At 52.5% G+C, this 24,357-nt stretch overlaps 1 protein-coding gene across 6 annotated transcripts in view; it reads left to right on the plus strand.

The window, feature by feature from the left end:
* stxbp4 (syntaxin binding protein 4) overlaps positions 1-24,357 on the plus strand; it is a 253,195-nt gene that overhangs the window by 73,643 nt on the left and 155,195 nt on the right. For all 6 annotated transcript variants that reach the window (XM_041217070.1, XM_041217068.1, XM_041217069.1 and 3 more), the window contains 3 exons: positions 7,611-7,839; positions 10,082-10,160; positions 15,891-15,988. In XM_041217070.1, coding sequence (XP_041073004.1) covers positions 7,611-7,839; positions 10,082-10,160; positions 15,891-15,988 — 406 coding nt within the window. The remainder of the gene's footprint in view (positions 1-7,610; positions 7,840-10,081; positions 10,161-15,890; positions 15,989-24,357) is intronic.

The following is a 24,357-nucleotide window of genomic DNA, read 5'->3' on the forward strand; positions in this document are numbered from 1 at the left end:
CCCCCAGCACTGACTGTACCCTCTCCGCACCCTGGTCTCCCCCAGTGCTGACTGTACCCTCTCCGCACCCTGGTCTCCCGCAGCGCTGACTGTACCCTCTCCGCACTCTGGTCTCCCCCAGCACTGACTGTACCCTCTCCGCACCCTGGTCTCCCCCAGCGCTGACTGTACCCTCTCTGCATCCTGGTCTCCCCCAGCACTGACTGTACCCTCTCCGTGTCCTGTTGACCCCCAGCACTGAGTGTACCCTCTCCGCACCCTGGTCTCCCCCAGCACTGACTGTACCCTCTCCACACTCTGGTCTCCCCCAGCACTGACTGTACCCTCTCCGCACCCTGGTCTCCCCCAGCACTGACTGTACCCTCTCCGTGTCCTGGTGACCCCCAGCACTGACTGTACCCTCTCCGCACTCTGGTCTCCCCCAGCACTGACTGTACCCTCTCCTCACCCTGGTCTCCCCCAGCACTGACTGTACCCTCTCCGCACCCTGGTCTCCCCCAGCACTGACTGTACCCTCTCCGCACCCTGGTCTCCCCCAGCACTGACTGTACCCTCTCCGCACTCTGGTCTCCCCCAGCACTGACTGTACCCTCTCCACATCCTGGTCTCCCCCAGCACTGACTGTACCCTCTCTGCACCCTGGTCTCCCCCAGCACTGACTGTACCCTCTCCACACCCTGGTCTCCCCCAGCGCTGACTGTACCCTCTCCGTGTCCTGTTGATCCCCAGCACTGAGTGTACCCTCTCCGCACCCTGGTCTCCCCCAGCACTGACTGTACCCTCTCCGCACCCTGGTCTCCCCCAGCGCTGACTGTACCCTCTCCGTGTCCTGTTGATCCCCAGCACTGAGTGTACCCTCTCTGCACTCTGGTCTCCCCCAGCACTGACTGTACCCTCTCCGTGTCCTGGTCTCCCCCAGCACTGACTGTACCCTCTCTGCACCCTGGTCTCCCCCAGCACTGACTGTACCCTCTCCGCACCCTGGTCTCCCCCAGCACTGACTGTACCCTCTCTGCACCCTGGTCTCCCCCAGCACTGACTGTACCCTCTCTGCACCCTGGTCTCCCCCAGCACTGACTGTACCCTCTCCGCACCCTGGTCTCCCCCAGCACTGACTGTACCCTCTCTGCACCCTGGTCTCCCCCAGCACTGACTGTACCCTCTCTGCACCCTGGTCTCCCCCAGCACTGACTGTACCCTCTCCGTGTCCTGGTGACCCCCAGCACTGACTGTACCCTCTCCGCACTCTGGTCTCCCCCAGCACTGACTGTACCCTCTCCTCACCCTGGTCTCCCCCAGCACTGACTGTACCCTCTCCGCACCCTGGTCTCCCCCAGCACTGACTGTACCCTCTCCGCACCCTGGTCTCCCCCAGCACTGACTGTACCCTCTCCGCACTCTGGTCTCCCCCAGCACTGACTGTACCCTCTCCACATCCTGGTCTCCCCCAGCACTGACTGTACCCTCTCTGCACCCTGGTCTCCCCCAGCACTGACTGTACCCTCTCCACACCCTGGTCTCCCCCAGCGCTGACTGTACCCTCTCCGTGTCCTGTTGATCCCCAGCACTGAGTGTACCCTCTCCGCACCCTGGTCTCCCCCAGCACTGACTGTACCCTCTCCGCACCCTGGTCTCCCCCAGCGCTGACTGTACCCTCTCCGTGTCCTGTTGATCCCCAGCACTGAGTGTACCCTCTCTGCACTCTGGTCTCCCCCAGCACTGACTGTACCCTCTCCGTGTCCTGGTCTCCCCCAGCACTGACTGTACCCTCTCTGCACCCTGGTCTCCCCCAGCACTGACTGTACCCTCTCCGCACCCTGGTCTCCCCCAGCACTGACTGTACCCTCTCTGCACCCTGGTCTCCCCCAGCACTGACTGTACCCTCTCTGCACCCTGGTCTCCCCCAGCACTGACTGTACCCTCTCCGCACCCTGGTCTCCCCCAGCACTGACTGTACCCTCTCTGCACCCTGGTCTCCCCCAGCACTGACTGTACCCTCTCTGCACCCTGGTCTCCCCCAGCACTGACTGTACCCTCTCTGCACCCTGGTCTCCCCCAGCACTGACTGTACCCTCTCTGCACCCTGGTCTCCCCCAGCACTGACTGCACCCTCTCCGCACCCTGGTCTCCCCCAGCACTGACTGTACCCTCTCCGCACCCTGGTCTCCCCCAGTACTGACTCTACCCTCTCCACACCCTGGTCTCCCCCAGCGCTGACTGTACCCTCTCCGCACCCTGGATACCCCCCAGTGCTGACTGTACCCTCTCCGCACCCTGGTCTCCCCCAGCGCTGACTGTACCCTCTCCGCACCCTGGTCTCCCCCAGCACTGACTGTACCCTCTCCGTGTCCTGTTGACCCCCAGCACTGAGTGTACCCTCTCTGCACCCTGGTCTCCTCCAGCACTGACTGTACCCTCTCCGTGTCCTGGTGACCCCCAGCACTGACTGTACCCTCTCCGCACCCTGGTCTCCCCCAGTGCTGACTGTACCCTCTCCGCACCCTGGTCTCCCGCAGCGCTGACTGTACCCTCTCCGCACTCTGGTCTCCCCCAGCACTGACTGTACCCTCTCCGCACCCTGGTCTCCCCCAGCACTGACTGTACCCTCTCTGCATCCTGGTCTCCCCCAGCACTGACTGTACCCTCTCCGTGTCCTGTTGACCCCCAGCACTGAGTGTACCCTCTCCGCACCCTGGTCTCCCCCAGCACTGACTGTACCCTCTCCACACTCTGGTCTCCCCCAGCACTGACTGTACCCTCTCCGCACCCTGGTCTCCCCCAGCACTGACTGTACCCTCTCCGTGTCCTGGTGACCCCCAGCACTGACTGTACCCTCTCCGCACTCTGGTCTCCCCCAGCACTGACTGTACCCTCTCCTCACCCTGGTCTCCCCCAGCACTGACTGTACCCTCTCCGCACCCTGGTCTCCCCCAGCACTGACTGTACCCTCTCCGCACCCTGGTCTCCCCCAGCACTGACTGTACCCTCTCCGCACTCTGGTCTCCCCCAGCACTGACTGTACCCTCTCCACATCCTGGTCTCCCCCAGCACTGACTGTACCCTCTCTGCACCCTGGTCTCCCCCAGCACTGACTGTACCCTCTCCACACCCTGGTCTCCCCCAGCGCTGACTGTACCCTCTCCGTGTCCTGTTGATCCCCAGCACTGAGTGTACCCTCTCCGCACCCTGGTCTCCCCCAGCACTGACTGTACCCTCTCCGCACCCTGGTCTCCCCCAGCGCTGACTGTACCCTCTCCGTGTCCTGTTGATCCCCAGCACTGAGTGTACCCTCTCTGCACTCTGGTCTCCCCCAGCACTGACTGTACCCTCTCCGTGTCCTGGTCTCCCCCAGCACTGACTGTACCCTCTCTGCACCCTGGTCTCCCCCAGCACTGACTGTACCCTCTCCGCACCCTGGTCTCCCCCAGCACTGACTGTACCCTCTCTGCACCCTGGTCTCCCCCAGCACTGACTGTACCCTCTCTGCACCCTGGTCTCCCCCAGCACTGACTGTACCCTCTCCGCACCCTGGTCTCCCCCAGCACTGACTGTACCCTCTCTGCACCCTGGTCTCCCCCAGCACTGACTGTACCCTCTCTGCACCCTGGTCTCCCCCAGCACTGACTGTACCCTCTCTGCACCCTGGTCTCCCCCAGCACTGACTGTACCCTCTCTGCACCCTGGTCTCCCCCAGCACTGACTGCACCCTCTCCGCACCCTGGTCTCCCCCAGCACTGACTGTACCCTCTCCGCACCCTGGTCTCCCCCAGTACTGACTCTACCCTCTCCACACCCTGGTCTCCCCCAGCGCTGACTGTACCCTCTCCGCACCCTGGATACCCCCCAGTGCTGACTGTACCCTCTCCGCACCCTGGTCTCCCCCAGCGCTGACTGTACCCTCTCCGCACCCTGGTCTCCCCCAGCACTGACTGTACCCTCTCCGTGTCCTGTTGACCCCCAGCACTGAGTGTACCCTCTCTGCACCCTGGTCTCCTCCAGCACTGACTGTACCCTCTCCGTGTCCTGGTGACCCCCAGCACTGACTGTACCCTCTCCGCACCCTGGTCTCCCCCAGTGCTGACTGTACCCTCTCCGCACCCTGGTCTCCCCCAGCGCTGACTGTACCCTCTCCGCACTCTGGTCTCCCCCAGCACTGACTGTACCCTCTCCGCACCCTGGTCTCCCCCAGCGCTGACTGTACCCTCTCTGCATCCTGGTCTCCCCCAGCACTGACTGTACCCTCTCCGTGTCCTGTTGACCCCCAGCACTGAGTGTACCCTCTCCGCACCCTGGTCTCCCCCAGCACTGACTGTACCCTCTCCACACTCTGGTCTCCCCCAGCACTGACTGTACCCTCTCCGCACCCTGGTCTCCCCCAGCACTGACTGTACCCTCTCTGCACCCTGGTCTCCCCCAGCACTGACTGTACCCTCTCCGTGTCCTGTTGACCCCCAGCACTGAGTGTACCCTCTCCGCACCCTGGTCTCCCCCAGCACTGACTGTACCCTCTCCGCACCCTGGTCTCCCCCAGCACTGACTGTACCCTCTCCGTGTCCTGGTGACCCCCAGCACTGACTGTACCCTCTCCGCACTCTGGTCTCCCCCAGCACTGACTGTACCCTCTCCTCACCCTGGTCTCCCCCAGCACTGACTGTACCCTCTCCGCACCCTGGTCTCCCCCAGCACTGACTGTACCCTCTCCGCACCCTGGTCTCCCCCAGCACTGACTGTACCCTCTCCGCACTCTGGTCTCCCCCAGCACTGACTGTACCCTCTCCACATCCTGGTCTCCCCCAGCACTGACTGTACCCTCTCTGCACCCTGGTCTCCCCCAGCGCTGACTGTACCCTCTCCGCACCCTGGTCTCCCCCAGCACTGACTGTACCCTCTCCGTGTCCTGTTGACCCCCAGCACTGAGTGTACCCTCTCCGCACCCTGGTCTCCCCCAGCACTGACTGTACCCTCTCCGTGTCCTGTTGACCCCCAGCACTGAGTGTACCCTCTCCGCACCCTGGTCTCCCCCAGCACTGACTGTACCCTCTCCGTGTCCTGTTGACCCCCAGCACTGAGTGTACCCTCTCCGCACCCTGGTCTCCCCCAGCACTGACTGTACCCTCTCCACACTCTGGTCTCCCCCAGCACTGACTGTACCCTCTCCGCACCCTGGTCTCCCCCAGCACTGACTGTACCCTCTCTGCACCCTGGTCTCCCCCAGCACTGACTGTACCCTCTCCGTGTCCTGTTGACCCCCAGCACTGAGTGTACCCTCTCCGCACCCTGGTCTCCCCCAGCACTGACTGTACCCTCTCCGCACCCTGGTCTCCCCCAGCACTGACTGTACCCTCTCCGTGTCCTGGTGACCCCCAGCACTGACTGTACCCTCTCCGCACTCTGGTCTCCCCCAGCACTGACTGTACCCTCTCCTCACCCTGGTCTCCCCCAGCACTGACTGTACCCTCTCCGCACCCTGGTCTCCCCCAGCACTGACTGTACCCTCTCCGCACCCTGGTCTCCCCCAGCACTGACTGTACCCTCTCCGCACTCTGGTCTCCCCCAGCACTGACTGTACCCTCTCCACATCCTGGTCTCCCCCAGCACTGACTGTACCCTCTCTGCACCCTGGTCTCCCCCAGCACTGACTGTACCCTCTCCACACCCTGGTCTCCCCCAGCGCTGACTGTACCCTCTCCGTGTCCTGTTGATCCCCAGCACTGAGTGTACCCTCTCCGCACCCTTGGGTCCCCCAGCACTGACTGTACCCTCTCCGCACCCTGGTCTCCCCCAGCGCTGACTGTACCCTCTCCGTGTCCTGTTGATCCCCAGCACTGAGTGTACCCTCTCTGCACTCTGGTCTCCCCCAGCACTGACTGTACCCTCTCCGTGTCCTGGTCTCCCCCAGCACTGACTGTACCCTCTCTGCACCCTGGTCTCCCCCAGCACTGACTGTACCCTCTCCGCACCCTGGTCTCCCCCAGCACTGACTGTACCCTCTCTGCACCCTGGTCTCCCCCAGCACTGACTGTACCCTCTCTGCACCCTGGTCTCCCCCAGCACTGACTGTACCCTCTCCGCACCCTGGTCTCCCCCAGCACTGACTGTACCCTCTCTGCACCCTGGTCTCCCCCAGCACTGACTGTACCCTCTCTGCACCCTGGTCTCCCCCAGCACTGACTGTACCCTCTCTGCACCCTGGTCTCCCCCAGCACTGACTGTACCCTCTCTGCACCCTGGTCTCCCCCAGCACTGACTGTACCCTCTCCGCACCCTGGTCTCCCCCAGCACTGACTGTACCCTCTCCGCACCCTGGTCTCCCCCAGTACTGACTCTACCCTCTCCACACCCTGGTCTCCCCCAGCGCTGACTGTACCCTCTCCGCACCCTGGATACCCCCCAGTGCTGACTGTACCCTCTCCGCACCCTGGTCTCCCCCAGCGCTGACTGTACCCTCTCCGCACCCTGGTCTCCCCCAGCACTGACTGTACCCTCTCCGTGTCCTGTTGACCCCCAGCACTGAGTGTACCCTCTCTGCACCCTGGTCTCCCCCAGCACTGACTGTACCCTCTCCGTGTCCTGGTGACCCCCAGCACTGACTGTACCCTCTCCGCACACTGGTCTCCCCCAGTGCTGACTGTACCCTCTCCGCACCCTGGTCTCCCCCAGCGCTGACTGTACCCTCTCCGCACTCTGGTCTCCCCCAGCACTGACTGTACCCTCTCCGCACCCTGGTCTCCCCCAGCGCTGACTGTACCCTCTCTGCATCCTGGTCTCCCCCAGCACTGACTGTACCCTCTCCGTGTCCTGTTGACCCCCAGCACTGAGTGTACCCTCTCTGCACCCTGGTCTCCCCCAGCGCTGACTGTACCCTCTCCGCACCCTGGTCTCCCCCAGCACTGACTGTACCCTCTCTGCACCCTGGTCTCCCCCAGCGCTGACTGTACCCTCTCTGCACCCTGGTCTCCCCCAGCGCTGACTGTACCCTCTCCGCACCCTGGTCTCCCCCAGCACTGACTGTACCCTCTCCGCACTCTGGTCTCCCCCTGCACTGACTGTACCCTCTCCGTGTCCTGGTGACCCCCAGCACTGACTGTACCCTTTCCACACCCTGGTCTCCCCCAGTACTGACTGTACCCTCTCCGCACCCTGGTCTCCCCCAGCACTGACTGTACCCTCTCTGTGTCCTGGTCCTTACCTGATTTGTTCGCTGTGAAGCAGCATGGGACATTTTACAGGTAGTTAAATGGATTTGATGTACAGGTAAAAACTGTCAGCTTTTTCAATAACTGAGCTGGTTTAAGGGGCCTCCCGCTCCTGTTTCTTTGTCACTTCCACATTCCCTTTATATTTGACCATTTGGAATCTGTGTCTGATTCCCCTTCGGAGGATGTCACATTGTGAACATATGCATTGATAGCAGGAGAAGGCCATTCGGCCCCTCGAGCCTCTTCTGCTATTCAGTAAGATCATGGCTGATTGTGTGCTGATATTTTGGATGGAGGGCTATAAGTATTACCAGGCTTGTTTGCAAAGAGATTTAAACCATGCTCATTATTACAGGTAAGCACATTTGAATGGTTTTTTTTAAAGTGTGGATCTTCATGCATCTGTTTCAGGTCAGAGGGGACAGCGGAAATTGCATTTGTGAGCAGGAGTTCTCAGCCTAACTCCAACAGTAACCTCCCGAATCCCAGTACTTTACCAGCCTCATCTCCCACTGGCACCGGAAATGTGAAGAAGCCTTCAGGGTTCAGCTTCCTCTCACCACCTAACAGCCTCCATCCAATGATGGCATCCAGCCTGCACCCTGAGACTGACAACGTGGCTTCAGCAAGAACAAATCAGGTAAGGACCAGGACACAGAGCGGGTACAGTCAGCGCTGGGGGAGACCAGGGTGCGGAGAGGGTACAGTCAGTGCTGCGGGAGACCAGGGTGCGGAGAGGGTACAGTCAGTGCTGGGGGGTATCCAGGGTGTGGAGAGGGTACAGTCAGTGAGGGGGGTATCCAGGGTGTGGAGAGGGTACAGTCAGTGTGGGGCTGACCAGGGTGTGGAGAGGGTACAGTCAGTGTGGGGGGTGACCAGGGTGTGGAGAGGGTACAGTCAGTGTGGGGGTGATCAGGGTGTGGAGAGGGTACAGTCAGTGTGGGGGTATCCAGGGTGTGGAGAGGGTACAGTCAGTGTGGGGGGTATCCAGGGTGTGGAGAGGGTACAGTCAGTGTGGGGGTGATCAGGGTGTGGAGAGGGTACAGTCAGTGTGGGGGGTATCCAGGTGTGGGGAGGGTACAGTCAGCGTGGGGCGTATCCAGGGTGTGGAGAGGGTACAGTCAGTGTGGGGGTGACCAGGGTGTGGAGAGGGTACAGTCAGTACTGGGGGTATCCAGGGTGTGGAGAGGGTACAGTCAGTGTGAGGGGTGACCAGGGTATGGAGAGGGTACAGTCAGTGTGGGGGTATCCAGGGTGTGGAGAGGGTACAGTCAGTGTGGGGGGTGACCAGGGTGTGGAGAGGGTACAGTCAGTGTGGGGGTGATCAGGGTGTGGAGAGGGTACAGTCAGTGTGGGGGTATCCAGGGTGTGGAGAGGGTACAGTCAGTGTGGGGGGTATCCAGGGTGTGGAGAGGGTACAGTCAGTGTGGGGGGTGACCAGGGTGTGGAGAGGGTACAGTCAGTGTGGGGGTGATCAGGGTGTGGAGAGGGTACAGTCAGTGTGGGGTGTATCCAGGTGTGGGGAGGGTACAGTCAGCGTGGGGCGTATCCAGGGTGTGGAGAGGGTACAGTCAGTGTGGGGGTGACCAGGGTGTGGAGAGGGTACAGTCAGTACTGGGGGTATCCAGGGTGTGGAGAGGGTACAGTCAGTGTGGGGGTGACCAGGATGTGGAGAGGGTACAGTCAGTGCTGGGGTATCCAGGGTGTGGAGAGGGTACAGTCAGTGTGGGGATGATCAGGGTGTGGAGAGGGTACAGTCAGTGTGGGGGTGATCAGGGTGTGGAGAGGGTACAGTCAGTGTGGGGGTGACCAGGGTGTGGAGAGGGTACAGTCAGTGTGGGGGCTATCCAGGGTGTGGAGAGGGTACAGTCAGTGCTGGGGGGTATCCAGGGTGTGGAGAGGGTACAGTCAGTGTGGGGGGTATCCAGGGTGTGGAGAGGGTACAGTCAGTGTGGGGCGTATCCAGGTGTGGGGAGGGTACAGTCAGAGTGGGGCGTATCCAGGGTGTGGAGAGGGTACAGTCAGTGTGGGGGTGACCAGGGTGTGGAGAGGGTACAGTCAGTGCTGGGGGTATCCAGGGTGTGGAGAGGGTACAGTCAGTGTGGGGGGTATCCAGGGTGTGGAGAGGGTACAGTCAGTGCTGGGGGGTATCCAGGGTGTGGAGAGGGTACAGTCAGTGTGGGGGTGACCAGGGTGTGGAGAGGGTACAGTCAGTGTGGGGGTGATCAGGGTGTGGAGAGGGTACAGTCAGTGTGGGGGTGACCAGGGTGTGGAGAGGGTACAGTCAGTGTGGGGGTGACCAGGGTGTGGAGAGGGTACAGTCAGTGTGGGGGTGATCAGGGTGTGGAGAGGGTACAGTCAGTGTGGGGGTGACCAGGGTGTGGAGAGGGTACAGTCAGTGTGGGGGTGATCAGGGTGTGGAGAGGGTACAGTCAGTGTGGGGGTGATCAGGGTGTGGAGAGGGTACAGTCAGTGTGGGGGTGACCAGGGTGTGGAGAGGGTACAGTTAGTGTGGGGGTGATCAGGGTGTGGAGAGGGTACAGTCAGTGTGGGGGTGACCAGGGTGTGGAGAGTGTACAGTCAGTGTGGGGGGTATCCAGGGTGTGGAGAGGGTACAGTCAGTGCTGTGGCGAGTTATTGATTAAAGAATGTGGAAGTGGGTTATAAAGTTGGAGGGGTGGAGACAGGTGAATCGTTGAGAGTTAAAGAGCCTAACAGAGCTGGAAAATGCGACAGGCCATTTAAAAGTCTGTTGCCTTTAGCAAACCAGAAGTTTCTGTCCGTGGGAGGGGCCAGAATATTCCAGCCACAGGGTGGGGTGTTGACATGTGCGACACTGGGTCTGTATTATCATCATGTTTGTACATGGTTTCCTTTTACAGGGCAAATCAGGTTGTAAAAAGAGTGATCAGTCCCCTGTGATCTCACCGATGGACAGTTCACCTGATTCAGCTTGTACAGGTAAAGATTGCTGTGCTTACACTTTATCCCAAATTCCTGTGGGAACATAATTGATGTTCACAAAGCAGTTCTGTCCCTTCTGAAAGGAGCATTATCCTCTCCCTGGGTAAACCGGGCAGTGGAAAACTGGCTTTAGAAACTTCTCACTTGCCCCAGTTCCCCCAATCTCTTCATTCTACCCCCGCCAAGTTCCCCCAATCTGCCCAGTTCCCCCAATCTCCCCATTCTTCCCCCTATCAAGTTCACCCCAGTTCTCCCAATCTCCCTATTCTACCCCCTATTAAGTTCCCCCTGTCTCCCCCAGTTCTCCCAATCTCCCTATTCTTCCTCCAATCTCTCTCAGATCCGCCCCCCCACACTCTACCCCAGTCTTCCCCCTTCCATCTAAAAGTGTCAGTTTTGATTGAGATGGTAGTCCTGTGATGGAACGTGTTGTCAACACAGCAGTAACCTGCTCACTGACACTCAGTTTGGGTTCCGCAAGGGCCAATCAGCTTCTGACCTCTTTACAGCCTTGGTCTCAACTTGGACAAAAGAGCTGAACTCCAGAGCTGAGATTGTTGGAGGTCAATCACCTCAGTTCCAGGACATAACTGCCCCGGGGTAGTGTCCTCGGTCCAACCATCTTCAGCTGCTTCATCAATGACCTTCCTTCCATCATATGGTTAGAAGTGGGGATGTTTGCTGATGATTGCACAATGTTCAGCACCACTACTGACTCCTCAAATATTGAAGCAGCCCATGTCCAAATGGGGGTGGGTGATAAATGCTGGTCTTGCCAGCGCACTCACATCTCATGAATGATGAAGAAAAACCTTTGCATCTAAATCAGCCTGTCCTCTCCGGTGGAAATTAAAGATCCCACTGCACTATTTTAAAGAACATTGGTGTTCTCCCTGTGTCCTGGCCAATATGTGTCCTCAATCAAAATCGCTAAAATAGATTATCTGCTCAAGATCACATTGCTCTTTGTGGGATCTTGCTGTGTAGAGATTTACTACTGTGTTTCCTACATCACAACAGTGACTTAGCTTTTAAAGTACCCCCTTGGCTGTAAAGTGCTTTGGGATGTCCTGTGATCACAAGAGAACTTAGAGAAATACAAGTCTTTCTTTTTATCTCAATCTGCGGGGTTTGAAAAGTCGAACTTAGTGACATCTTTAGCTCAACATGATTTACATTAACTTCACTCTAGCTTTGAACATTCCCTAATGGGACAACTGGTCCCTCATAGGTTCAATAAAAGAGGCAAGAATTGTCAGTCAGCGAGGAAACAGAGTGTCAGCAAAAAATGGGTTACTGAGCAAAGAGGGAGCATTACTCTGTATCTAACTCTGTGCTGTACCTGTCCTGGGAGTGTTTGATGGGGACGGTGTAGAGGGAGATTTACTCTGTATCTAACCCCGTGCTGTACCTGTCCTGGGAGTGTTTGATGGAGACAGTGTAGAGGGAGCTTTACTCTGTATCTAACCCCGTGCTGTACCTGCCCTGGGAGTGTTTGATGGGGACAGTGTAGAGGGAGCTTTACTCTGTATCTAACCCCGTGCTGTACCTGTCCTGGGAGTGTTTGATGGGGACGGTGTAGAGGGAGCTTTACTCTGTATCTAACCCCGTGCTGTACCTGTCCTGGGAGTGTTTGATGGGGACAGTGTAGAGGGAGATTTACTCTGTATCTAACCCTGTATTGTACCTGTCCTGGGAGTGTTTGATGGGGACGGTGTAGAGGGAGCTTTACTCTGTATCTAACCCCGTGCTGTACCTGTCCTGGGAGTGTTTGATGGAGACAGTGTAGAGGGAGCTTTATTCTGTATCTAACCCCGTGCTGTACCTGCCCTGGGAGTGTTTGATGGGGACGGTGTAGAGGGAGCTTTACTCTGTATCTAACCCCGTGCTGTACCTGCCCTGGGAGTGTTTGATGGGGACGGTGTAGAGGGAGCTTTACTCTGTATCTAACCCCGTGCTGTACCTGTCCTGGGAGTGTTTGATGGGGTAAGTGTAGAGGGAGCTTTACTCTGTATCTAACCCCGTGCTGTACCTGTCCTGGGAGTGTTTGATGGGGACAGTGTAGAGGGAGATTTACTCTGTATCTAACCCCGTGCTGTACCTGTCCTGGGAGTGTTTGATGGGGACAGTGTAGAGGGAGCTTTACTCTGTATCTAACCCCGTGCTGTACCTGTCCTGGGAGTGTTTGATGGGGACAGTGTAGAGGGAGCTTTACTCTGTATCTAACCCCGTGCTGTACCTGCCCTGGGAGTGTTTGATGGGGACAGTGTGGAGGGAGCTTTACTCTGTATCTAACCCCGTGCTGTACCTGTCCTGGGAGTGTTTGATGGGGACAGTGTAGAGGGAGCTTTACTCTGTATCTAACCCTGTGCTGTACCTGTCCTGGGAGTGTTTGATGGGGACAGTGTAGAGGGAGCTTTACTCTGTATCTAACCCTGTGCTGTACCTGTCCTGGGAGTGTTTGATGGGGACAGTGTAGAGGGAGCTTTACTCTGTATCTAACCCCTGTGCTGTACCTGTCCTGGGAGTGTTTGATCGGGACAGGTGTAGAGGGAGCTTTACTCTGTATCTAACCCCGTGCTGTACCTGTCCTGGGAGTGTTTGATGGGGACAGTGTAGAGGGAGCTTTACTCTGTATCTAACCCCGTGCTGTACCTGTCCTGGGAGTGTTTGATGGGGACTGTGTAGAGGGAGATTTACTCTGTATCTAACCCAGTGCTGTACCTGTCCTGGGAGTGTTTGATGGGGACAGTGTAGAGGGTGCTTTACTCTGTATCTAACCCTGTGCTGTACCTGTCCTGGGAGTGTTTGATGGAGACAGTGTAGAGGGAGCTTTACTCTGTATCTAACCCTGTGCTGTACCTGTCCTGGGAGTATTTGATGGAGACAGTGTAGAGGGTGACTATTTTGGATGTTTGATAATCTGTCTCTCTGCTTGAAGTTAGAAGCAGTGCTGACTCTCCTAACTCGAGTGTTTTCTATCTCTCTTGAAAAATCTATGCTTTGAATGTGATATTAGCAAACGTTTTGCATCAAAAGCCCTCGTCACTTATTGCAAATCTCCTTCATCGCCAAGGCAAAAATATAACCATCTGAATAATGATCTTGATATGACAGGCAATGTCTCTCGGCTCCTCAGCAGTGAAAGGAAATGAATTATATGTTTTTCTTTTTGGTGAAAAGAGCTGAATGAATGAACTAATTCCATGTTTTTGAACGAGTTTTGTGCAGAGGCTGCAGTACATCACAACAAAGGAACTGCTCTCTCATATTTCCCTTTGTCAGGATAGCTCTGATCAATAGATCACGCAGTCTGCAGGTAATGAGAAACCTTCCACGTTTCACAGCGCATCGAGTTGCCTTGGCAACTGTGCATTTTCAGGTCAGAAGTGGGAGTGAGAAATGCGGAGGCGTCACTCCCCCACACCCCCACCATCCGTTCAATTTGGTGTAGCCGGCAGGTGTTTGTACCCACCATCTGTGTGCAGCTTATTCCACCAGTTTATTAAAAGGCAATGGGAGGGGGAGGAATGAAGAAAGCTTTGAGCTGAGAGTAGGATTGTAGGTTTCAGCATCTAGCACAAGTTTCTCAAGTTAGTGCTAATGACACGTGTAGTCCAATGCAGAGTGTACCGGTCACTGTGGAGTGTACTGGTCAGTGTGAAGTGCACCAGCCAGTGCAGTGGGGAGTACACCACTTAGTGTGGAGTGTACTGGTCAGTGCAGTGTTGAGTGTACCGGTCAGTGTGGTTAGAAGTGTACCAGTCAGAGAGGTGTGGAATGCAGCGGTCAGTGTGGTGTGTACTGGTCAGTGCATTGGGGAATGTACTGTTATGAATGGAGTGTACTGGTTAGTGTGGTTAGGAGTGTACCATTCAGAGTGGTGTGGAGTGTACCAGTCAGAGCGGTGTGGAGTGTACCAGTCAGAATGGTGTGGAGTGTACCAGTCAGAGCGGTATGGAGTGTACCAGTCAGTGAGGTGTGGAATATACCAGTCAGTGAGGTGTGGAGTGTACCAGTCAGTGTGATGTGGAGTGTAGCAGTCAGTGTGATGTGGAGTGTACCAGTCAGTGTGATGTGGAGTGTACCAGTCAGTGTGATGTGGAGTGTAGCAGTCAGTGTGATGTGGAGTGTACCAGCCAGTGTGATGTGGACTGCACCAGTCGGTGTGATGTGGAGTGTACCAGTCGGTGTGATGTGGAGTGTACCTGTCAGTGTGGTTAAGAGTGTACCAGTCAGAGCGGTGTGGAGTGTACCAGTCAGTGTGGTTAGGAGTGTACCAGTCAGTGTGGTTAGGAGTGTACCCGTCAGAGTGGTGTGGAGTGTACCAGTCAGAGCGGTGTGGAGTGTACCAGTCAGTGTGAAATGTACCGGTCAGTGCAGTATTAAGTCAGTGTGGTGTGAAGTGTACCGGTCAGTGTGGAATGTACCAGTCAGTGTGAAGTGTATAGGTCAGTGCTGGGTGGAATGTACTGGTCAGTATGGTGTGGACCGTACCAATCTGTGTGGAGTGTACTGGTTGGTGTGGTGTGAAGTATACCGGTCAGCATGGTGTGGAGTGTACCAATCACTGTGGAGTGTACTGCCTGGACACTCCTTATCACACTGACAAGTACACTCCACATTGACTCATACACTCCCCATTACACTGACTGGTACATTCCAGACTGACCGGTACACCCCACACCGCACTGACCAGTACACTTCGTAATGACTGGTACACTCCACACCAAGCTGACTGGTACACTCATTAGTGCACTCACTGGTACACCCCACACCGCACTGACCAGTATGCTTCACACTGACCGGTACACTCCACACTGTGTAGCGTACAGTCAGTGTGACGTGGAGTGTACTGGTCAGTGTGGTGTGGAGTGTACCGGTCAGTGTGGAGTGTACCAGTCATTATGAAGTGTATTGGTCAGTGCGGTGTAGGGTGTACCGGTCAGTGTGATGTGGAGTGTACTGGTCAGTGTGATGTGGAGTATACTGGTCAGTATGGTGTGGAATGTACTGGTCAGTGTGGTGTGGAGTGCACTGGTCAGTGTGGTGTGGAGTGCACTGGTCAGTGTGGGGCACAGTGTACCATCAGTGCACTGGGTAGTGTACAAGTCAGGGTGGAGTTTACCGCTCACTGTGGAGTGTACCGGTGACTGTAGTGTGAGTGCACTAGACAATGCAGTGTTTAGCATACTAGTCAGTGTGGTGTGTACCAGTCAGTGTGGAGTGTACCAGTCAGTGTGGTGTGTACCAGTCAGTGTGGAGTGTACCAGTCAGTGTGGAGTGTACCAGTCAGTGCAGAGTGTGGTGTACCAGTTTGTGTGAAGCATTGATCCTGTGATATTTGATAAAGCTACTGGACGGAATATGGAAGGAACTATTAATAATTTTATTATAGAGTTCTTTTCACAACCTCACTCATGTCAACGTTATTTGCAGCTAAATGATTTTGAAGTGTAGCCAATAAAGGAAACGTAGCAACAAATTTGCGCACAGCAAGATCCCACAAACTGGAGTGTAATGATTTACAGATAATCTGTTTTACAGAACCCCCCCCCACCCCCCTCAACCCCGCAAGTTTTTTGACGCTGCTTCCTGCAGAGGTTTGGCAGTGACCTCATGGATCTTTGGAGGAATATGAGATTAAAATATGACAGTCAGAATTGCACTGGGATACAGCATAAATAAAACAAAACGTAACTCAAAGCTTCATTAACTTTCTTACAGTTAACGTGACTCCGGCCTGGCCACAGAGCCCTGCTGCCCGAGGGAGGTCATTGTCCCTCAATCACAGCTTTCGTCTGAAAGTGGAGAAGTTGGAAATGGTAAGTTTTGATCATTAGAGGCTACAGTCTATTCAGCCCATTGTGCTTGTGCTTCCAAATGTCCAAATTACTCACACACCCCAGCTTTCTCACCATGACCTTACACATTAATCCTCTCCAACTACATGCCCAATCCCCTTCTGAAAGCTCCTGTGGAATCTGATTCACTTTCTGATAGTGTGTTCCAGATCTTAACTAACCTCCGCTCGAAGAAATTTCTCCTAATTTTGCCTCTCGTTCCCTTGCCAATTATTGTTAATCTTTGACTTCTGGCTACTGACCCAATTGCCAAGGGAAATGATTTATCCCTACTTGCGGTACCAAAACCCCTCATAATTTTCAAAGCCTCAATTAATTCTCCCCTTAACCTTCTCTGCTCAAAGGAGAACAATCCCAGCTTCTCCAATCTCTCTGCCTAACCAGAATCTCTCATCTCTGGTACTGTTCTGGTCGACCTTCTGGAAGGTCTGGACACCTCCCCTGAAGTGTGGTGTCCAGGACTGAATACACTACTCTAGATGAGGCCTAATCAATTGGTGATTTGTGAAGGTTTTTCTTTATTCTCTCACGGGATGTGGATGTCACTGGCAAGTCCAGCCTTTGTTGCCCACCCCAAATTGCCCTTGAGCTGAGTAGCTTGCTCGGTTATTTCAGAGGACAGATAAGAGTCAAACACATTGCTGTGGTTCTGCAGTTACGTGTAGGCCAGATCAGGTAAGGATGGCAGATTTTCTTTCCTAAAGGACACTAGTGAATCAGATGGGTTTTTACAACAATCGATGATAGTTTCATGGTCACCATGATTGAGACTAGCTTTCAATTCCAGATGTATATTTTTATTAGTTGAATTTAAATTCCACCAGCTGCCGTGATGGGATTTGAACCCATTGGATTACTAGCCCAGTAACATTACCACTACACCACTGTCTCCCTCAGTTTTAGTATGACTTCCTCATCAATGCCCCTATTCACAAAGTCAAGTATCTCACACAGATTCTCAACCACCATATCAACTCGTCCTGCCCCTCTTGCTTTTGCACCTGCCAGACAGCCACCATTTAGATTATATTGCCTCTCCATGTTGTTCCTACCAAAGAGAATCACTTCACACTTGCCTGCATTTGATTGCAACTGGTGTGTGTACCAAGTGTTATAAATATATTGGATTTTGTAAGTGTGTTGTTTCTCCTTGGTTTGAAGCCTTTAAAGCCACTAAAGCATTTTACAGCCCTGTCCTCAGCTGCTTCCAGCCAGTGAGCTCACAGACTACATCCAGATGAAGAGAGAAAGTAACAAGGCAGCCTGAATTCTGCATTGCACCAGCAGCGGACCCTGTGCTGAGCTCCTCTCTACCAGCTCAATGCCTTTGTTTCTATGTTACTGATTGTTTTTATTGTTGAGCATAAGAAAGCCAAAAGGTACAATGTCATTTTACACTTGAATTTTGGAATTATTTCCACATGGTTTAATTTTTAAAACATTTAATTTAATGGTCTTTACTTCCTTAAGAAACTTCAGGCACAAACTGTAAACAAATTATTTATTATAGGCAGGAAAATATGACTTTTTTATTCTTTCATGGGATGTGGGGTCACTGGCAAGGACAGCATTTATTGCCCATCCCTAATTGCCTTTGAGAAAGTGATAGTGAAGCACCTTCTTGAACCGCTGCAGTCCATGTGGTGTAGGTACACCCACAGTGCTGTTAGGGAGGGAGTTCCAGGATTTTGACCTAGCGACAGTGAAGGAACAGTGATATATTTCCCAGTCAGGATGGTGAGTGACTTGGAGGGGAACTTCCAGGTGGTGGTGTTCCCATCTATCTGCTGCCCTTGTCCTTCTTGATGGTAGTGGTTGTGGGTTTGGAAGATGCTGTTGAAGGAGTCTTCTGAAGTGAGTTCCTGCAGTGCATCTTGTAGTCGGTACACACTGCTGCTACTGTGTGTCGGTGGTGGAGGGAGTGAATGTTCAAGGTGCTGGATGGGATGATGATCAACGAGGCTGCTTTGTCTTGGATGGTTTCAAGCTTCTTGATTGGTGTTGGACTCATCCAAGAAAACAGAGAGTATTCCATCACACTCCTGACTTGTGCCTTGTAGATGGTAGACAGGCTTTAGGGAGTCAGGAGGTGAGTTACTCACTACAGGATTCCTGGACTCTGACCTGCTCCTGTAGCCACAGTATTTATATAGCTGGTCCAATTCAATTTCTGATCAATGGTAACCCCCAGGGTGTTGATAGTGGAGAATTCAGCGATGGTAATGCCATTGAATGTCAAGGGGTAATGGCTAGATTCTCTCTTGTTGAAGCTGGTTATTGCCTGCCTCTTGTGTGGCATGAATATTACTTGCCACTTATCAGTCCATGCCTGGATATTATCCAGGTCTTGCTGCATATGGACATGGACTGCTTCAGTACCTGAGGAGTTGTGAATGATGCTGAACATTGTGCAATCATCAGCGAACATCCCCACTTCTGACCTTATGATGCAGGCAAGGCCATTGATAAAGCAGCTGAAGATGGTTGGGCCTAGCACACTAGGAGTAAGCCATTTGGCCCCTGGAGCGTGCTCCACCATTCGGTAAGTTCATGGCTGATGGGATTATGGCCTTAGCTCCTCTTTCCTGCCTGCCCCCCACAAATAAGAATATAATTCCTGCAGTGATGACCTGGGACTGAGATGATTGACCTGCAACAACCTCAACCATCTTCCTTTGTGCTCAGTATGATTCCATCCAGTGGGGAGTTTCCCCCCCCCCTGATTCCCATTGACTTCAATTTTGCTAGGACTCTTTGACTCAGTCAAATGCTCCCTTGATGTCAAGGGCAGTCACTCTCACCTTACCTAGAACAAACAACATCTTGGGTTTTTGCAAGATTTAGAATTGCATTAAGAACAATACCTGCTGAATTCTTGCAATGCATAACCTTGTACAAATCAAATGTATCCATTAAACTAAGCCCCGTAATGAAAATATACTCAAGGTTGGTTCAGTCGTGTCAGGAAGATGCAATGTATTTTGATGGTTATGTATTTTCTTGTAGCCAGGTTGCCTGCTTTACAGGCAGGCTGTAAGCCAACATAGGTACGAAGCTATGAGGTAGTAAACAATGAGGATGATTCCTGGAGTGAAAGTTGAGGTTGCAGCAGTCATGTGCAGACATGTCTCTCTCTTCTAACTTCTGCTTAGCTCAAATTATTAACTACACCCTCGGGATGGTGACTTGTCAACAATAAGTTCCTCCAAGTACAACTCACAATTGATACAAATATCTGTGCTATAATCACATTAAGTAGGCAGGTGTGCAACACATCTCTGGTTATCCTGGATTGAGTTCTTGTTGCTATGGTCAAGTTGCTATGGCAATCTATCTTTTACAGTGTGGTCTTTTTACAGTGGGTAAATTCACATCCTTTTAATATTTCTTTTCCTCAGCATACTGGAGCTGATTTAATATCCAGCTTTTGTTGATCAGATGTATCTTTGCTACAATGTTGTTAGTTCTCTGGCAATGGAAGCACAACCTCAGAACTTCTGGCATTTTCCTATCACCTTAGATCAATCAGAGATACATTCAGTCATTTACAATATATCTCAGTGACTTAGATGAAAGGACTGAGTGCAATCCAAGTTGTTGAGGATGCAAAGTTAGGTGGAAAAATAAGCTGTGTGAAGGATGCAAAGAGGTTGCAAAATATTTAGACAGGTTAGGTGAGTAGGCAAGAACATGGCAGATGGAATATATGGAGAAATGTGAAGTTATCCACTTTGGGAAATTCTGCCCATGAATTTATATTCCACTATCACCGCCTCCAGATGTCCAACCAATGAACTACCATTTGAAGTGTGGTCACTGTTGTAATGCACAAAACGTGGCAGCTAATTTGCATGCAAGCTCCCACAAAGAGCAGGATATTTTTACGACTGGGATGGGAGGAGTGTGCTTTTGATCTAGCTCCACTACTACGCAGGCAGTGCCATTAATTTAAAAGTTCCATTTTCTCACCAAAATAGCCAATCATCTATTCCCCCTACTGGTGCCCAGAATAAACGAGTCTTCAACTAGGCATCTATCAATAAACTCAGAACGATTGTTTATTATAAAATGAAACTTCTTTTTAACAAGTTGCAAGTACTGGTCAACGCACAATTGTAATCGGGAAGTATCACTATCTACCTCTTCCTAAAGAATTCATCCAGCACATACACAGATACACACACATGCGCATGCACGCAGACAAACAAAGGACAAACAGATGGAGTCTCGCTGCAGAGATGGCCTTTAGAGGATGGGCATTATAAAATAAAGGATAAAGTTCACAGGGGTCTTGACGCTGTCGATCTGGAGTTCCCTTGAACTGATGGGCTGCTGGTCCTGGTGGACGTCTCGAAGTTCTCACCAACTGGTCGCAGCTTTGCAGGTCCAAATGTTGACCTGTTACAATCAAGTGAGGGTTCTCTGGCTACAGGTTGATAGCCACACACAATTTTAGGCAAGGTAGAGAGAGAGAGAGAGAGCCAGTCAGGGTAGCCTTCCCTCCTCAGCTTATTCCCCAACAAGACTGCCTTCAGAAACAGCAGCTTCACAACTTCTTCAGTTTCTTTCCTCTCTCCCATGTGATTTCCAGCAAGTTACCTCAGTCTTTTTCCTCATCAATTAAAGTGGTCGCTGTTCAAAACAAACAACCTGATCTTCCTCAAATACCATAAAGGTCAGCTGATTTCTTGGAAGGAGCCTGCTTGTTGACAGTGCCAAGGTGAACTTATGATCTTTTTTAAAAAAAAAAATCCCAGGTTAGCGTCCACATGCCCAGATCGTGCCAAATCCTTCCATTTTGCAAAAGAAAAGTTCAGTCTTGAGAGATGTAATTCTAACAAAATAAATTACCAGACAACCTGTTTAAGTGATAATGAGGGATAAAGACTGACCAGAACACCTGGTAGAATGCCCCTGCTCTTCTTTGGAATAGTGACTGTACAATCTTTTGTGCCCAGCTGAGAAAGCTCAGAGGTTTGGTGTCTCATCGGATTATTAGAAAGTGCACGTCACCCTGTTTTTGATCGCCTTGTGGAGTTTGACAAGGCCCAGCTCTGCTGATAAACCACAGGCATTCCTGTTCCACAGACACTGTCCGATTAGGGGAGGTGGAAAATATGCAACTTGTACAGCAGCAAAGTTTCTAGGGAGCTTTCAAAATGAGATGTTTCACCCGAGGCTCTGTCTACCTTCTCAGGCAGATGTAAAATTTCCCACATCTCGTTTTAAAACTCTCATTCTTGTTTTCAAATCCCTCCTTGGCCTTGCCCCTCTCTATCTCTAATCTCCTCCGGTCCCACAACCCTCCAAGATATCTGCGCTCCTATAATTCTGGCTTTTTGTGCATTCCAGATTTTAATCCCTCCACCATTGGTGACTGTGCCTTCAGTTGCCTGGGCCCTAAGCTCTGGAATTCCCTCCGAACACCTCTCAGAGTCACTACCTCATTTTTCTCCTTTAAGATACTCCTTAAAACCTACCTCTTTGTCTAAGCTTTGGGTCATCTTCTAATGTCTTCTAATGTGACTCGGTATTATTTTGTTTCTCAACACTCCTGGGAAGCACCTTGGGACATTTTATTACATTAAAGACATCATATAAATATAAATTGCCTGCCGCAGATGCATCTGTCCATGACAGTATCAGTAGGAGTGACCACTGCACAGTCATTGTGGAGATGAAGTCCCGTCTTCACATTGAGGATACCCTCCATCGTGTTGTGTGGCACTAACACCGTGCTAAATGGGATAGATTTCAAACAGATCTAGCAACTCAAGACTGGGCATCCATGAGGCGCTGTGGGTCATCAGCAGCAGCAGAATTGTACTCGAACACAATCTGTAACCTCATGGCCTGGCATATCCCCCACTCTACGTTTACCATCAAGCCAGGGGATCAACCCTGGTTCAATGAAGAGTGCAGGAGGGCATGCCAGGAGCAGCATTAGGCTTACCAAAACTGAGCTGTCAACCTGGTGAAGCTGCAACACAGGACTACTTGCATGCCAAACAGCATAAGCAGCAAGTGATAGGCAGAGCTAAGTGATCCCTCAACCAACAGATCAGATCTAAGCTCTGCAGTCCTGCCACATCCAGTCGTGAATGGTGGTGGACAATTAAACAACTCACTGGAGGAGGAGGCTCCACAAATATCCCCATCCTCAATGATGAGGGAGCCCAGCACATCAGTGCAAAAGATAAGGCTGAAGCATTCGCAATAATCTTCAGCCAGAAGTGCTGAGTGGATGATCCATCTCAGCCTCCTCCGGAGGTCCCCAGCATTACAGATGCCAGTCTTCAGCCAATTCGATTCACTTTATGTGATATCAAGAAACGGTTGAAGGCACTGGATGCTGCAAATGCTATGAGCCCTGACAATATTCCAGCAATAGCTCTGAAGACTTGTGATCCAGCACTTGCCGCACCCCTAGCCAAGCTGTTCCAGTACAACTACAACAGTGGCATCTACCCAGCTATGTGGAAAATTGCCCAGGTACGTCCTGTACACAAAAAGCAGGACAAATCCAACCCACCCAATTACCGCCCCATCAGTCTACTCTTGATTATCATAAAGTAATGGAAGGGGTCATCAACAATGCTATCAAGTGGCGCTTGCCCAGTTTTGGTTCCGTTAGGGCCACTCAGCTCCTGATCTTATTACAGCCTTGGTTCAAACATGGGCAAAAGAGCTGAACTCCCGAGGTGAGGTAAGAGTGACTGCCCGTGACATCAAGGCAGCATTTGACCGAGTGTCGCATCAAGGAGCCTTAGCAAAGTTGGAGTCAATGGGAATCAGGGGAAAACTCTACCCTGGTTGGATTCATACCCAGCACAAAGGAAGTTGGTTGTGATTGTTGGAGGTCGGTCATCTCAGCACTAAGACATCACTGCAGGAGTTCCTCAGGGTAGTGTCCTAGGCCCAACCATCTTCAGCTGCTTCATCAATGACCTTCCTTCCATCATAAAGTCAGAAGTGGGGATGTTCACTGATGATTGTACAATATTCAGCGCCATTCGCGACTCCTCAGACACTGAAGCAGTCCATGTCCAAATGCAGCAAGACCTGGACAATATCCAGGCTTGGGCTGACAAGTGGCAAGTAACATTCGCGCCACACAAGTGTCAGGCAATGACCATCTCCAACAAGAGAGAATCCAACCATCGCCGCTTAATGTTCAATGGCATTACCATCATTGAATCTCCCACTATCAACACCCTGGGGGTTACTGTTGACCATAAACTGAACTGGACTAGCCATATAAATACTGTGGCTTCAAGAGCAGGCCAGAAGCTAGGAATTGTGTGGCGAGTAACTCACCTCCTGACTCTCCAAAGCCTGTCCACCATCTACAAGGCACAAGTCAGAAGTGTAATGGAATAATCCCCACTTGCCTGGATGAGTGCAGCTCTAACATCTCTGAAGAAGCTGGACATCGGCCAGGCCAGAGCAGTTCACTTGATTAGCACCCCATCCACAAACATTCACTCCCTCCACCACCAATGCACAGTAGCAGCAGTGTGTACCATCTACAAGATGCACTGCAGGAATTCACCAAGGCTCTCTAGACAGCACCTTCCAAACCCATGACCACTACCATCTAGAAGGACAAGGGCAGCAGATAGATGGGAACATCACCACCTGGAAGTTCCCCTCCAAGTCACTCACCATCCTGACTTGGAAATATATCGCCGTTCCTTCACTGTAGCTGGGCCAAAATCCTGGAACTCCCTCCCTAACAGCACTTTGGGTGTACCTCCACCACATGGACTGCAGCAGTTCAAGAAGGCAGCTCACCACCACCTTCTCAAGGGCAATTAGGGTTGGGCAATAAATGCTGGCCCAGCCAGTGAAGCCCACATCCCATGAATTAATAAAAAAATTGTTGCTGATACTATTTCAAGGAAAAGCGAAAGTTCTCCCTGGGGTCCTGGACCAATATTTATCCCTCAATGAACCCCTAAAAAAACCCAAATTATCTGGGTTATTATCACATTACAATCTGTGGGAGCTTGCAGTCTGCAAATTGGCTGTTGTGTTTCCTACATTACAACAGTGACTACACTTCAAAAGTACTTCATTGGCTCTGAAGCACTTGGGAACATCGAGGTTGTGCAAGGCGCTATAGAAATGCAAGTTCTTACTTTTGGAGAGATTGGAAACCAATCCCACTGCCCCACTCTTTCTGCAAAGGTTTCTGTTTCAATGGATTCTACATGATGACACAGCCTCGCTGATCTTGTCGTTTTAATAGTATGTTGATATGGTGAATTATATTTAAAAGTTGTGATCTTGAAATTCTATTGAAATATGTCTCGGTTTTGCACCGTCAC

The sequence above is a fragment of the Carcharodon carcharias genome, chromosome 22, assembly GCF_017639515.1.
Source record: "Carcharodon carcharias isolate sCarCar2 chromosome 22, sCarCar2.pri, whole genome shotgun sequence".
NCBI lineage: Eukaryota > Metazoa > Chordata > Chondrichthyes > Lamniformes > Lamnidae > Carcharodon > Carcharodon carcharias.